Source organism: Pinus tabuliformis, chromosome Q (genome assembly GCF_031772625.1).
Source record: "Pinus tabuliformis cultivar Carrire ecotype Pingquan chromosome Q, CPIR1, whole genome shotgun sequence".
Taxonomy (NCBI): Eukaryota; Viridiplantae; Streptophyta; class Pinopsida; order Pinales; family Pinaceae; genus Pinus; species Pinus tabuliformis.
In genome coordinates this window covers 708258697-708273057 of record NC_142296.1, presented here as the reverse complement: position 1 = coordinate 708273057, position 14361 = coordinate 708258697, and the positions used below count along the sequence as shown (strand labels likewise).

Sequence of the window (14361 nt, the reverse complement as noted above, 5' to 3'; positions counted from 1 at the left end):
AAAAGATATAAAAGATAGATCAACACCTTAGAATTCAGCCTCTTCGAGGGGGAAACCTCCTTTACATTACACAAATGAACAATTCCTCGATGATGCAAATGACTAAACTTCCCATCTATATATAGGAGTCTAAGGGGTCACAATATAATCAAGCCGACACAACAATAATAACATAAGGGCACAAAAATAACAATAGTGGGTTTCTATGGGGCATACTAATAACAATATGGGGACAATAGGGGCACAATAATAACAATAAGGGATACAATGACAATAGTAATGGGGGAAGCACTAGTATTATAGGGGCCTAACATCCTCTTCTTCTTCTTCCCTGCCTATCCCGCCAAAAGTTGAGCCCGAGAGTGGAATGTTGTCTCCGTCACCACTGTAAAAGAGTGAAGGCTCTTCTTTATTTTCCATAGAGTATGCAAAGTCTTCAAGAGTGGCAAGGACCACTTCTTCAAGAGCCGAAACTACTATCCCTGTGGAGGTGGTCTTGTTCTTCTTTGGAGAATATGGAAGACTGATTACTCTCAGAATCAATCCAACAACTTTTGCAAATTGACAGGTTATAGGGCGAATGGCCCGAAACTGATTATACGGGATTTCACGTTCAGGCCTAGGCTGGGAAGAGTTACCAACTTTAGAAGCATGAGCTAGGGGAGGTGGAATGAATGTTGTTGCCTTGACCAGAAGATGGAATGATGGGTTCGATAGGTCTATCAACCATAAAATACTGGTTTCCCTCCTTCTAGTGTCAGGAATATTGACGGTGTTGAACCCACCAACATTCAGGGGATCTCCCCAATACGCATTCCCAATTAGATCTCACACTTTTTGGTGTAGGAGTCCCATCCGGTATAAAGGCCCGACTGTCAAATCCTTGAATATTTTCCTTGGCTCTAAATGTCAGTGCAAGAGAGTGATGCAATGGTTTTTTTGAAAATCAAGGGAAGTATGCCTAGTGAGTGTGCAGTTGCAATTGTGTTGAGGTTATTCTACTGCAAAGGGGAAAGAGAAGTGAGCCTCTAAGTGAGAGGTAATAGTACCACCCAGGAAGAGACACACATGAACCAAAAGGATTCGTCTAACATCGAACAGAATAGTCCACAACAGATGTAACAGTTGTTACAACCAACAAACAAGGAAATATATGTCTAGTATCTCGCGGAATAGTCCACAAGGATGGGACAATGATAAAAACCATTACAAAACATTATCAATAAGATAATCACTTAAATAACCGAAATAGTTCAACTATCTAAGTATATGTGAAAGCAAACTTGAAATACAAGTTTCCACAGAATAATCTTACAAACATTCATAGTCCATGCATGAAGAATGTGCTGGTCTTAAAAGGCTTGTGTTATTAAGCAAAAGTTCCAAGACACATGTTTATAATGTACATCACTAGCCCCAATGTGGGACATTAAAGCCACTCCTTTCTCCTCAAAGAGCTAGCTGATCTATCTAATGCCTTGTGGGAGGATCCAAGGTGAAAAGTCACGTTCTCATACAATGAGGGGGTATATATAACCAAGGGGTGATGCTCCCCCCTTGTGACTCTTTGACTACCCTCATGACTGTTCAAATTCCTATGAATTTTCAACTTTCATGACTCTTCATATTCATGTGTGTCCTTTGGACTTCCACTTTACAATACATTTGAATACAATACACATGGTCCATAATAATGATGTGGCATATGACTACTCATGACATGACACTACTGAAATGGACTTCTTAATGATGTGGCAATTTTAGGTCACTATTGCTGCTGAATGCTAGATGTCTTCTTGGATATGCTTTCTGTTCTCCTTTGCATGGCTTGGTAATGCAGAGTCTTCAATGATCTTAAGTCTTGGATGGTAGTTGAAAACTTGTGTCCCTTTTCTTCCTCTTGATAATTCCACTTGTGATTTCAGTTGCAAGAGAGTCTTTAGGCATGCTTCCCTCCTTCTTCTCCTTCTTCATCATCTCGCCATGACCTTATAATGTACATGTTCTTGCACTTTACTCATGACGAGATGACATCAATTCAAAAACCCCCTAGTCTAAGATGATGCATTCTTATCCATGAACTGAGCCCGAGACAAGTCACAGACTGGGAGAAAGGGCCCAGTGACTACGCATTACACAGTTCCAATAGACAGGGGGAGACCTTGATCACTGATTCTGCGCAGTGCGCAACTTAGGCTAGACTGAGGGGTATTTCTGCACAATCCTCACTGAGGGGAAAAGTTGTGCAATGCCCACTGAGGTACAAAATTGTGCAGTTCAAGAAGGCAATAGAGGCTGCGAGATGGGGTCTTGGGAGGAAAAACTATGCAGTTTCAAGAGGCAAGGGGGACTGGGCAGATGAGAGGCTTGAAGGGTAGAAACATGTAGTTTCTGGAGGCAGTGAGCTCTAGCTAAGGAAAGGACACTAGAGGAAGAATCTGTGTAGTTTTGGAGGCCAAGGGAGGTTGAGGGTTGAAGATGTGAAGTGCACAGTTCAAGGCAAAATGGGAGGCACAACTATGCAATTCTGGAGGTTAAGGGAGGCTGTTGGACTCAGGAATTACGCAGGACAATAGCCCTGAAGGGAAAGGATTACACACCGCGTAGTTCTAGGCAATAGGGTCACATCCAAGACGGCTAAGACTATGTAATGCGCAATTCATTCGAGGCTCGGTGAAGCTAAATTGCCCGATCGGGAAGATTTTCCGGAAAATGGCTAAGTGTGGGAAGGGAGATGGACTTGTGATAAACCTCGGTTGTGATCACACACTTAGCATACTTTGACAACAAGACAACATAGATCATCAGAACACACAAACAAAGTATTTCCCTCTGTATGAGTGCCTCATGACAAGATACGACAAGTGCAACACTTAAGGTAGACTTTAGGAAAACTGTGATGACACTTGTGTGACAGTGCTCAAGACTTTGTGTATGAATGTGACATGTGTTTACATGGGTAGGAAAACTCATATACACAAAGACCGACCTTTGAAACCGCCAGAAAAGGCTCACAAACATTGTATGACAGTCAAATATGTTGAAAGATGACAATTAATTTAACATGCGAAAGGGGTCAAAGAACTTCAAGAAAGCTCATGAAATGAGCTTAAGTGTTTGCAACAATAAAGGAAAATACGAAGGAAGGCTCTGAAATTTAGGTTCAAGCCAAAATTCTGGAGGGTGTTACAACAACTACACACACCCCCATATTCTTATTGTTGTGCCCCATAGAAACCCGCTATTTTTATTGTTGAACCCTTACATAATTATTGTTATGTAAGCCGTAATTATATTTTGACCCTTTAGACTCCTATATATATTAAGGAGGTCTTTTCATTTGAATCATCCAAGAATTGTTCATTTATGTGATGTAAAAGGAGGTTTCCCCCTTGAAGAGGCTTATTTTCAAGTCGTTGATCTAGATTTTCTTCTGTTTTATGATCTGGTTACATAACACATTAGCATGAGATTATTTTATTCTATTTTGTGATATGGTTACATAAGACATTAGCATGAGCTTCAATGGATCCATCACCTCATACCATGAACTCCTCCCATCATGCACCATTAATATGTGCCAAGGGTGGAGTCTTTTATTCAATAGTTCTAATTGGGTTGGTAGGGCTAATTCGCCAAAATATTTTAGAGCGAGTTTCTAAGAGAGGAAAACAAATGTGTGAGCCACACACAACATGTCCCAATATACCTAACATTGTCAATTCTTTTGAGGCATAGAATCACTAAGCATAACTCCAAATATAATTGCCATAAATCCCACACATGAGATCAAATAAGGCCAATCTGTTGAATTGTGGCTCTTGTGAATAGGAGTAATGAATGGGAAATGATAGTGGGGATGGGATTTAATCATTCTCTTTCTCACTAATTCTACGACGTAACAAGTGGGAGGGGTGGGGTAAGTGATTTTATCCCTTTTTATTTTTCAAATGGACCATGATAAAGGTCCAATGACCATCCTAGGCCCATTCTAATTCCTATGGATAACTTTTCTTCTAAAAGTGTAACCTTCACCCTTTTAATGAGGTTTGAGCATTGAATATCATTTCACCTGGAAGAAGGAGATCTCCCAGAGTCTTTGGAATATTGGAGTTGATTGTTGGAAAAATCTTGCAACACTGGTCACAAATTTATTTTTATCCCTTGTTTCAAAAACCTAACAATGAATATGGATTTTCTAATATAATAAATTCAATGATTAGTCAACAACTTGAGTCTTTAATCGATCTAGGTGGTTAGAAAAGGTCATCTAAAAAATAGCTTTGACATTGTAGATTTTTAGGTCATGATATTTTAATGCAATTTTTGGGGTCTTCCCATGCATTTTTTGAATAAATTATACACAATGATTGGGGACCTAACTTAGTTTTTAATGTTCTTTCCATGAATCTAAAGAGGACCTAGACCAAGTATCAAGTAAAATATTATGTTCCCAACAAGGTTCCCCCTTTTTAGATAATTCATCCATCTTGGTGTTCCCATTATGCCCTAATCATGCTAGGGTCAGAGTTTGTATGTTGTAGGGTTCCCGTTTCTTAGGTTTTATTGGCATCATTTTGAAAATGTAATTTTAGTTTCTAGTCATGGGGTTTTTTTGAATGAGCATAACAACCACATCTACTCTCAAAGATAATTTACCTCCATTGTAGCCATTTTGTATTGCTATGTAATTACAACAATTTTAACTTTTTGATTCATTAATAGAATTTGGTTTTCAATGTTACACTTTGCTTTCAATAATACATCTTCTGTTGTATTTATAATTTTATGTGAATGAGCATAACAACCACATCTACTCTCAAAGATAATTTACCTCCATTGTAGCCATTTTGTATTGCTATGTAATTACAACAATTTTAACTTTTTGATTCATTAATAGAATTTGGTTTTCAATGTTACACTTTGCTTTCAATAATACATCTTCTGTTGTATTTATAATTTTATGTCTTTTCCATTTCATTCTCAATCTAATCATATCATTAATATGTTGGAAAAACTTTCATCACTAGATATAAGAAATATTCTTTCACTCTTTCAAAGCTAAAATGATCCTCTCATGCCAATAACCCACGAAATGATGACTATTAATTACGTCCATAAGCATGTCTATTTCAGAATAGGCCTTCCATAATTTTGATTTAATTATAAGTAATTATTAGGTGGATGACAAAGATTTATTTTCCATGGAATATGCCAAAATATTCATAATAGTAATCACATATCAAGGGTTAAGATTTATCTCCAAGTTAGTTATACTCATTTAATTAATTTAACTCAAATTAATTAATTAAAGAAAATGTCATATCAACATGTGTCATATTGAAAATGTGGTGTTGATAACCCATGGTATTGGCCCATGATATTGTAACAAAAGCTATATACAAGTTAAGAATTTTCATGGTAAAGTGAGGGTTGAATCTCCACAGTTAAGAATATTGTTACATGTTTTTAATATATATATATATATATATATATTATTTTTATAAGTAATAATAATAACTTAAAATAAAATATGGTAAAGATCTCCACAGTTAAGAATATTGTTACATGTTTTTAATATATATATATATATATATATATTATTTTTATTTCTCTCTCTCTCTCTCTCTCTCTCTCTCTATATATATATATATATATATATATATATATATATTCTTTTAATCCGAGCAATGTCAGATGTTTCGATGTTTATAATGTATTGATGCCCATGGTTGTACTAGTGTGTGTGTAAGTGAGACATATCATGTCTTGATGTCTATGACTGCACTAGTATATATATATATATATATATATATATATATATATATATTACAAAAACATTATTGCACTGAGGCACGTTCTACTCATGAGCATTCTACACAAGAGTCTGAGGGGGATGTGTAATTCCTTCTGTATTCAACTTTGTGTTGACACTTGTCATTTTTAAAATAAAAATAAGATATTATCTAAATAAATAACAATATCAGATATAATAAAAAGAAAATGGATATACATGTTTGAACATAAACAATCACATTGTAATTGTGCTTAGTATGAAGGAGATGTGGTAAAAATATTTTACTTTTACTCTTAGCCATAAATAAACTTTTAACGTGCATATAAAGTAAGATAATTTTATATCAACTTTTAATTAAAATTTAAAAAATAAATAAATAAATCTTCCATTTTCATCTTTTTACTGTGAGGAAGATGTTTAATTCTTATACTTCTTAATAATATTTTAATTACAAGAGTTAATAAATTATTTGAATATTCATATTAACTAATTTACTTTATTATCAATTATATATATATATATATATATATGGAATTTTTATTTTAATTTTGTCCATAATAAAACATTTCAATGCCAACAAAAAGAAATAATAAAAAAAAAAATCATTGCTTCTTAATAAACATGATAAGAATGAGATGTATAATTCATTTAATTATTAATATAAAATTAATTCATAACATTTAAATAATATTAAAAATATTAAAAAATTTAATGTGAATAATAAATAAAATATTCAATATAGAGAAATAGGTAATATTAATATGTATTTAGATGTATATTAATAACAAAAACATTTTAATGTGGATAATATGGTTTATAAATAAAACATTTTAATGCTTTGTTTCAGAAAATATTTCAATGTCAACTATGTATATAAATATATGGTTTGAATATGTGTATGTGTCTGTGTCAATTTTATCTACCATTCAACAAAGATCTGTTGGAATTGCACGTTTAAGTTGTGTAGCCTACACAATCAAAGTGCATAAAAAGATTTCTTAAAGTGTTGAATCCATATATTCATTCAACTATGCAATTTAAACAATGAAAAATTATACATGGTATTTATATAGTAGAACTAGTATAAATCTATCTTAATCAAGGATCTATCAAACACCTAGATAGATCAAATTTGTCAAAATGAAAACTATTTTCAAATTTTACACATATTTATATCTTAAAAAATTTGATCCCCTTAATCTTTACTAGATTATTTGCCTACATTACATCCCAATAATACAAAAAAACCTATTTAATAGATGCAAAGAGTTACATCATAAAAATGAGGTTCATCTCCATTCCAATATCAAATATCAACTTTGATAATTCTAATATATTTAATACATTACATTCCAATATTCCCATAGCATTAAACTATGGTACTTTGATGAAGCATGTGGTTGACTTTAGCATAACAAATCCTGTAAACCAAATCCCTTCCCATGCATGACGTGACACAATATTTCCATGTAGCTTCTATGGAAACTCCTATTTCCACCACTATAGCCTTATTAATGCGCGGCTACATGCGTTGGAGATACTCACGGATGACTAGATAATAATAAAAAAAAACAGCGTGTTACTCCTGCGCGTGTTATAAACTCCTATCTCCGGCCCATGTAGCCGCGCATTAATGATGCTATAGTGGTGGAAATAGGAGTTTCCTAGCTTCTACAATGTTAAAGCTAACATGATTGAGCTAGCATGATTGAGCCTGGTACACCTATTGAATTATTCAATGTAATTCAAAATACTGGAAATCAAATCAATACTTCCAATTCCTTTCCCCTCTTAATAACCATATAATTGCACACAAGCAGTTCCAAGCTCATATTTCAAGCATTCCGTTCATGAATTTTGCTGCAACAATTGTACGCCAGCAGTTCCCATCCCATACTTCAAGCCTTCCATTGGTGAGTTGAGCTGCCGCAAACTTAATTCAAAGAGTAATAATTTGGAATACTGATCATGAGCAGTGGGAGGGATTCCTTTGGATATTGTACTTCTGCCACCCAGCAGTTCCCATCCCATAATTCAAGCATTCCATTGGTGAGTTGAGCTGCCGCAAACTTAATTGAAAGAGTAATAATTTGGAATACTGATCATGAGCAGTGGGAGGGATTCCTTTGGATATTGTACTTATGCCACCCAGCAGTTCCCATCCCATAATTCAAGCATTCCATTGGTGAGTTCAGCTGCCGCAAACTTAATTCAAAGTGTAATAATTTGGAATACTGATCACGAGCAGTGGGAGGGATTACTTTGGATATTGTACTTATCCCACCTTTACACAATTCCACACGATTCATAAAACTCCCATCCGTGCTTTTCCAATTCTTATTCGTGTCACGACACTGAACATTCTTAATTAAATTTAATGGCAGAGATTCAAGTCTGAAAAAGTACAGTTGTTTGGTACATGTGAGATTTTTTATATGGAAATGTCGTCAGCACTTTCTTGCCTCCTAATTTATTTTAAATGGATTTAGCCGGGGAGGTGGGTGTCTAAAAAATATATGAGAAGAGACGCATAGCTGTAAAGCGCTCAACTCTGCTGCGAAGCCATGGCGATAACAGCGAAGCTTGCTCTCTTCATTTTCGTTTTCCTCTCTGCAACACACAACGCCACATCCACAAGAAAGTCGCGGGATCGATTCCCTCTGCTGGCCTTCAGGGATGGATTAGCCAACTCGTCCCGCCGTCTTCTGCATTGGGACGAAACCGATTTTTCTTCCCCCTGTTCATGGACGGGCGTTTCCTGCTATGAAGATGGAATTACAGTGAGGGCATTGAATCTTTCCGCCTACGGCTTGGAGGGTAAATTGGCGCCCGAGTTAGGAGAGCTGAGGGGCATTGTGTCTCTCGACATGAGCTACAACTCGCTCTCAGGACAAATCCCTCCAGAGCTTTCTAACTGCAGCAGATTGCAGACTCTGTTCTTGAACAACAATCATTTCTCGGGTTCGATTTACCCAGAGCTTTTCGGCTTGACGGAGTTGGTGAACCTGGATTTGGGACATAATTTCCTGCGCTCTACAATTCCTTTGCAGATTGGTAAGTTAAAAAAACTTGAGTTTCTCGGTCTATACAATAATTATCTCAGTGGAAGCATACCCATAGAAGCGTTTTCCCTTCCCCAGTTACAATTCGTCCTATTGAACACAAATAATCTTACTGGCAAAGTCCCTGAATTTGGAGAACCGTGTTCTATAGTCAGTCTATGGCTTCGTGAAAATTTACTGTCTGGCAAAATACCCTCGTCCTTACGGTTTTGTCTTAATCTTACTGAAATTGATCTTCTTAGCAATCAGCTGCAAGGCACTATACCTTCAAGCTTAGGGACATTGCCCTATCTTAGAAACCTATTCCTTAATGGAAATAATCTAGTGGGGAGCATCCCTAAAAGCTTAGGTAATCTAAGCAGTTTGATTGTCCTTAGTTTGGACGAAAACCAGTTAGAGGGAAGTATACCTGCAGAGTTAGGTTTCTGTGGCAATATCACCGACCTCACTCTTTCTAAAAACCAGCTCTCTGGCTCCATACCTTCTTCTTTAGGGCTCCTGCAACAACTTAGTTTATTATACATAGACGACAACAGGCTTACAGGGATAATTCCCATTGAGCTTGGAAATTGTACTTCTTTGTATGACGTCCAGCTCCATAACAACTTGCTGCATGGTGTAATCCCTCCACAGCTTGGTCGATTGGGGAATCTAAAAAAGCTTCATTTGTTCAATAATAGCTTGGTGGGATTGATTCCCCAGGAAATTGGTAACCTAAGCCTTCTTGAGGAGCTTGGCCTGTACAATAATAATCTAAGTGGAAGAATACCTGCTTCGATTGCAAACCTGCAGCATTTGCAGTTCCTGAGTCTTGCAGAAAACTATCTTGTCGGAGAAGTTCCAGCTGAGCTTGGGATGAAGAGCAGGTTGAGAGCGTTGGATTTGACAAGGAATCATTTGAATGGTACAATACCCCTGCATCTCTGTGCAGGAGGAAAGCTGATGGTGTTAGACCTTGGGGGCAACCTTTTCAAAGGAACCTTTCCAGGTGAGGTTGGGCGTTGTCCTTCCTTACGAAGAATGATTATCAGCAATAATAATTTGAGTGGAACAGTACCAAACAATCTAACTGTGAACACAGGGATTTTGTATTTGGACATGAAAATGAATAGCTTGGAAGGATCCATACCACCCAATCTTGGTCTTTGGAAAAATATTACATTCTTAGATATGTCGTACAACCAGTTCTCAGGAGCCATACCAGCTGAGTTTGGAAAACTCTTGGAGCTCCAAGTTTTGATTTTGTCCTCAAACAGACTCACTGGGAATATACCATCTGAGCTTGGGAATTGCTCCAAGATATTCAAGTTGGATCTAAGCAGAAATTCATTTACGGGAAGCATTTCACTGCCTCTTCTCAGTTTGACGAAGTTGCAAGATTTAAATCTTCAAGGAAACAACATTACAGGACAAATACCAGATTCCATCTCTGGCCTTCAAGAGCTAATACAACTGCAGCTCGGTGAAAACAAGCTTGAAGGTCATATTCCCTCAGCTCTGGGAAATTTACGCAGTCTTTCACTAGTGCTGAATATCAGCAATAACCATTTGAGTGGAGGGATCCCACCTAACCTGGGTAATTTGAAAGAACTTCAAAATCTTGATCTGTCATATAATCAACTTTCAGGTATGATTCCTTCAGAGTTGGATGGCATGCTGTCTTTAAGTTCTGCAAATGTGTCATACAACCAGCTTTCAGGAATGCTTCCAAGTTCCTGGTTGGCTTTTGTGACAGCGTCTCCAAGTTCTTTCCTGGGAAATCCAGGGTTATGTTTAACAGATAAGCTATACCTTTGTAAAAGTGGAGGACAATCTGATCAAAGAAACACTTACAGAAGAAACCTCATAGTTCATATAATAATTGCTATTGCATTTTCTTTGGCTGGACTTTGTTGTTTAGGGTACCTGGTATTCATTTCTCTAGTTCGGCTCCGATGGGCTGGCCAGCAAAAACCTACGATGGAGTTACTGGAAGATTCACAACAAGTTCTCCTGAAGGAAATAATGCAAGCAACAGCAGGTATGAGCGAGAAGTTTGTTATTGGTAGAGGCAAACATGGGATTGTTTACAAAGCAGCAATGCCATCTGGAAGAGTATTTGCTGTGAAGAAGTTGATATTATCAGAGAAAGGTATTAGCAACACGAGCTTTAAACTTGAGATTGACACATTGGGCACTATAAGGCACAGGAATTTGGTGAAGATTGTTGGGTTTTGTGCACACAGGGATTATGGATTGATAGTGTATGAATACATGTGCAATGGAAGCCTTCATGACATCCTGCATCAGGTCGAGCCACCACCTAAATTGGATTGGGATATCCGTTACAATATAGCTGTTGGCATTGCTAATGGTTTGGCATATCTCCACCATGACTGTGTGCCCAAGATCATCCATCGAGATATCAAGTCGTGCAACATTCTGTTGGATTCGCAGATGGTGCCACATATTGCAGATTTTGGCTTGGCAAAACTGATACATGAGCCAGAGGACACAAATGTCGGTTCCATGTCATGTGTGGTCGGTACACTTGGTTATATTGCACCAGGTGAGGCATGTGTTAAAATAACGTTAATGAATATTTGTTATTCTGGGCAATACCTAGTAATAGTTTAAAGATTTCTTAATACACTTCGTCCTTGCATATTCTTCAGGTGAGATGGAAGTGTCAATGAAGTTATAGTTGCCTAATAATTTTTGGGTTTTTCCATTTGAAATTGCAGAGAATGGCTATTCATTACGAGTTACTGAGAAGAGCGATGTTTACGGCTATGGAGTAGTGCTCCTTGAGCTTTTGACTAGAAAGATGGCAGTGGATCCATGCTTTGAAGACGGGGATGACATAGTCAGATGGGTGAAGCGGAGTTTAGAAGATTCTGGGAATCCTTATGGTGTCATGGATGAAGAGATGGATTATGGGATGGAAAATGAGAGGGATGAGGCAGCGGAAGTGTTGGGATTGGCAGTGAATTGTTGTGAGTCAATGCCTGATGCTAGGCCATCAATGAGAGAAGTGGTTGATCAGCTGGTCAAGGTGAAGAGCAGAAGAAGACATGTAGAATGAAAGGATAACAGTAAAAGGACATCATTTTCATCTTTACAAGGAGGAGGCCTTAGACCATTATGACATTCGGTTGAATGGAGGTTTCAACTAGTGTAAGCGTACGCACACTGTTCTTTTATTTTTTGAATGTCCATGTATATATGTAAGGTTTGCAGTGTTGTACAATGCTATGAAGTCCACTATGTCCTCAATGCATAGATATAAAATTAAATGTGCAGTTAAATTTCAGTTTTTCTCATACTAAATTAGGTGAAATTACAAATAGAGGGTGTGATTGATAACTTGATCAATCTTCGTCACCTCCATCTCTGACATGAAAACTTGGAGAAAAAGTATATGGCACTCAACGGACTTTACCAATCGTCAAATTAAGATACATTCTTCCTATATAAAGTTAAGGAGCTACATTTATTTCTAGGAAACATGTTGGAAACTGGCTTGAATGACCTAAAATTTCTAGCAGAAGCAGCAATTGTCCTCCCATGGTTTCCATATACAGGCAGGAACAGAGAAATTGGTTCATTGTCCCCTACTTAACATGGCTAGCGGTACGTCATGCCCCCAGATTAGAAACCTTAAATTAAGAGGTGCTTATAGAAGGGATATGGAAGGACATTGCTTCAGCAAACATATGGCCATGCAGAGCGTCAAGGCTTCTGCGAATTGTTCTTAATTTGGGTTACATCATTTTCATTTATTTTTATCATAGCTAAAATTTTGATTTCTTGCAAAGTTTCCAACTTTGTAATTCAGATCACTAGGATTTTGCCTTCTCTGTATTTACTATTTTGTGTTATTCTATCATTTTTATTCCTTTGGATCATATTGTGTTATTCTATCATTTTTATGCCTTTGGATCATATTCTGTAACTTCAGAGATTTGAAGCTTCTTGCTATTTTGCAAAGAGTCCCAAGATAATATTTGCCCTTGCCTAGACTTTGAATTTTCTGTGTACTTGACTTAACAGACCTCACTTGCCTAACATCTTATGTCTGCCCAGCCTTCCTAATTCTGTATATTTGTTTCTTGAAACTTAAACTTCTTGGTTCAGAAATGCAGAGGTTTTCTTCGCATACTCTCTTTCCATCAAGAACTTGTATTCAGTTAGAATTCCATGGCTGTTTAGCATGGGAGAGGACCGTTGGCTGTCTGCTATGTTGGTTCGATATTGTTCTGCCCGTCTTAGAAAAGCTAGAACATTTGGTTGTCGGTAGGTTGCTTCTAGAAGTCATTGAAAAGTGCTGCTGCTCTACCTTTCACATGGGTTATTGCATCAGTTATAATTTGTCTGTCCAAAAGTTTTATTTTTGCAGATTTTTGTTTTCATCATGTAACTTCCAAGTAACGCACAGTCACTCTGAATGAGACGGACTAAAACTTTGCATTCGTCGTTTTCCTAAAATAGTTGTCAAATTTAGTTCACTCCTTTCCAAATAGAAATTCTCACCGAGAACTGAATATTGCCTCCAGCAGATGAATGGAAGAGAAAAAAAATATTAGAATCGGATAGCGTAATTATGAGCGTGGCACGAAATCCTGTGGTCTAAAAAGTATGGTCTAAAAACTGTGCCTGATAATTTTATTAGCTTGGAAGGCGGATGAATGTAAGGGGCCTAAAAACTGTACCTGATCCTTGCATTATCTCTGAATGCATATGAATGGAACAGGATTTTTTTTTTAATAATATGGCTTTAAAAACTGTGCCTGATCATTGTATTATCCTTGAATGCAGATGAATGGAAAAGAAGGAAAAAATAGAATGGCATAATATACATTTGTTTGTTGATGAGGGTGGCATTATTTTATTGGATACATCATTCATAGGAAGCCATAAAATAATGATGGTATGCCATATTTGTAGTAAAATATTATAAATTTTAATTTTTTTCTTTTTTGGTTAATTTTAAAAAGTCGTTTTTTTGGTTGTTTGTGTTATTCCAGGATTGACTTGTGGCTTGAGAAATTATGATTGTGTCACACCAGCCCTAACCTAACTGGTAGCTTGTCTCCTCTCCTAGCATCACTGGCAACAACTCGGTGAAGTTTGATCCTTGGGTAGCTTTGTTTACTAGGCCATCCTCAACTAGTTGTCCTAGTAAAAGCTGACTTTAAAAAGTTGATTTTAAAAGAAAAATCTCTCTATATATTTTATATTATTTTTTAAAATTTAAATATAAAAGTTTTAAAAATTCCCCACCCAGGGAATACAGCCATCTGATTGAGTCAAAGCAGTTGGCATTTTCTATTAGTTTGTTTATTTGTGGAATATTTTGGGAATTCTCAATTTTGAATTTTATTATGACTTTTTTAATTTTATTTATTCAGTTTGCCATTGATTTAAATATTATGATAAGATTTAATTAATTTAAATTTTCACTCTGCTCAAGTTGCTATTAACTAAGTGTTATAATGTAATAATACAACACATATATCATGT

The 14361-nt window shown here is 36.5% G+C and overlaps 1 protein-coding gene across 1 annotated transcript; it reads left to right on the top strand.

Moving 5' to 3' along the window:
* The first annotated feature begins 8281 nt into the window (after positions 1 to 8281).
* LOC149221510 (uncharacterized) lies at positions 8282 to 12671 on the top strand. Its single transcript, XM_089385128.1, has 2 exons — positions 8282 to 11407; positions 11583 to 12671. Exons 1-2 carry the CDS (start codon positions 8362 to 8364, stop codon positions 11921 to 11923), a joined length of 3387 nt encoding a protein of 1128 aa, XP_089241254.1. The 5' UTR covers positions 8282 to 8361; the 3' UTR covers positions 11924 to 12671.
* The last annotated feature ends 1690 nt before the right edge of the window (positions 12672 to 14361 follow it).

Coding starts and splice junctions, on each gene's coding strand:
- LOC149221510 (XM_089385128.1), top strand. CDS start 8,362: ATGGCGATAACAGCGAAGCTTGCTCTCTTCATTTTCGTTTTCCTCTCT. Junction 11,408..11,582: donor ACTTGGTTATATTGCACCAG/GTGAGGCATGTG, acceptor TTGAAATTGCAG/AGAATGGCTATTCATTACGA.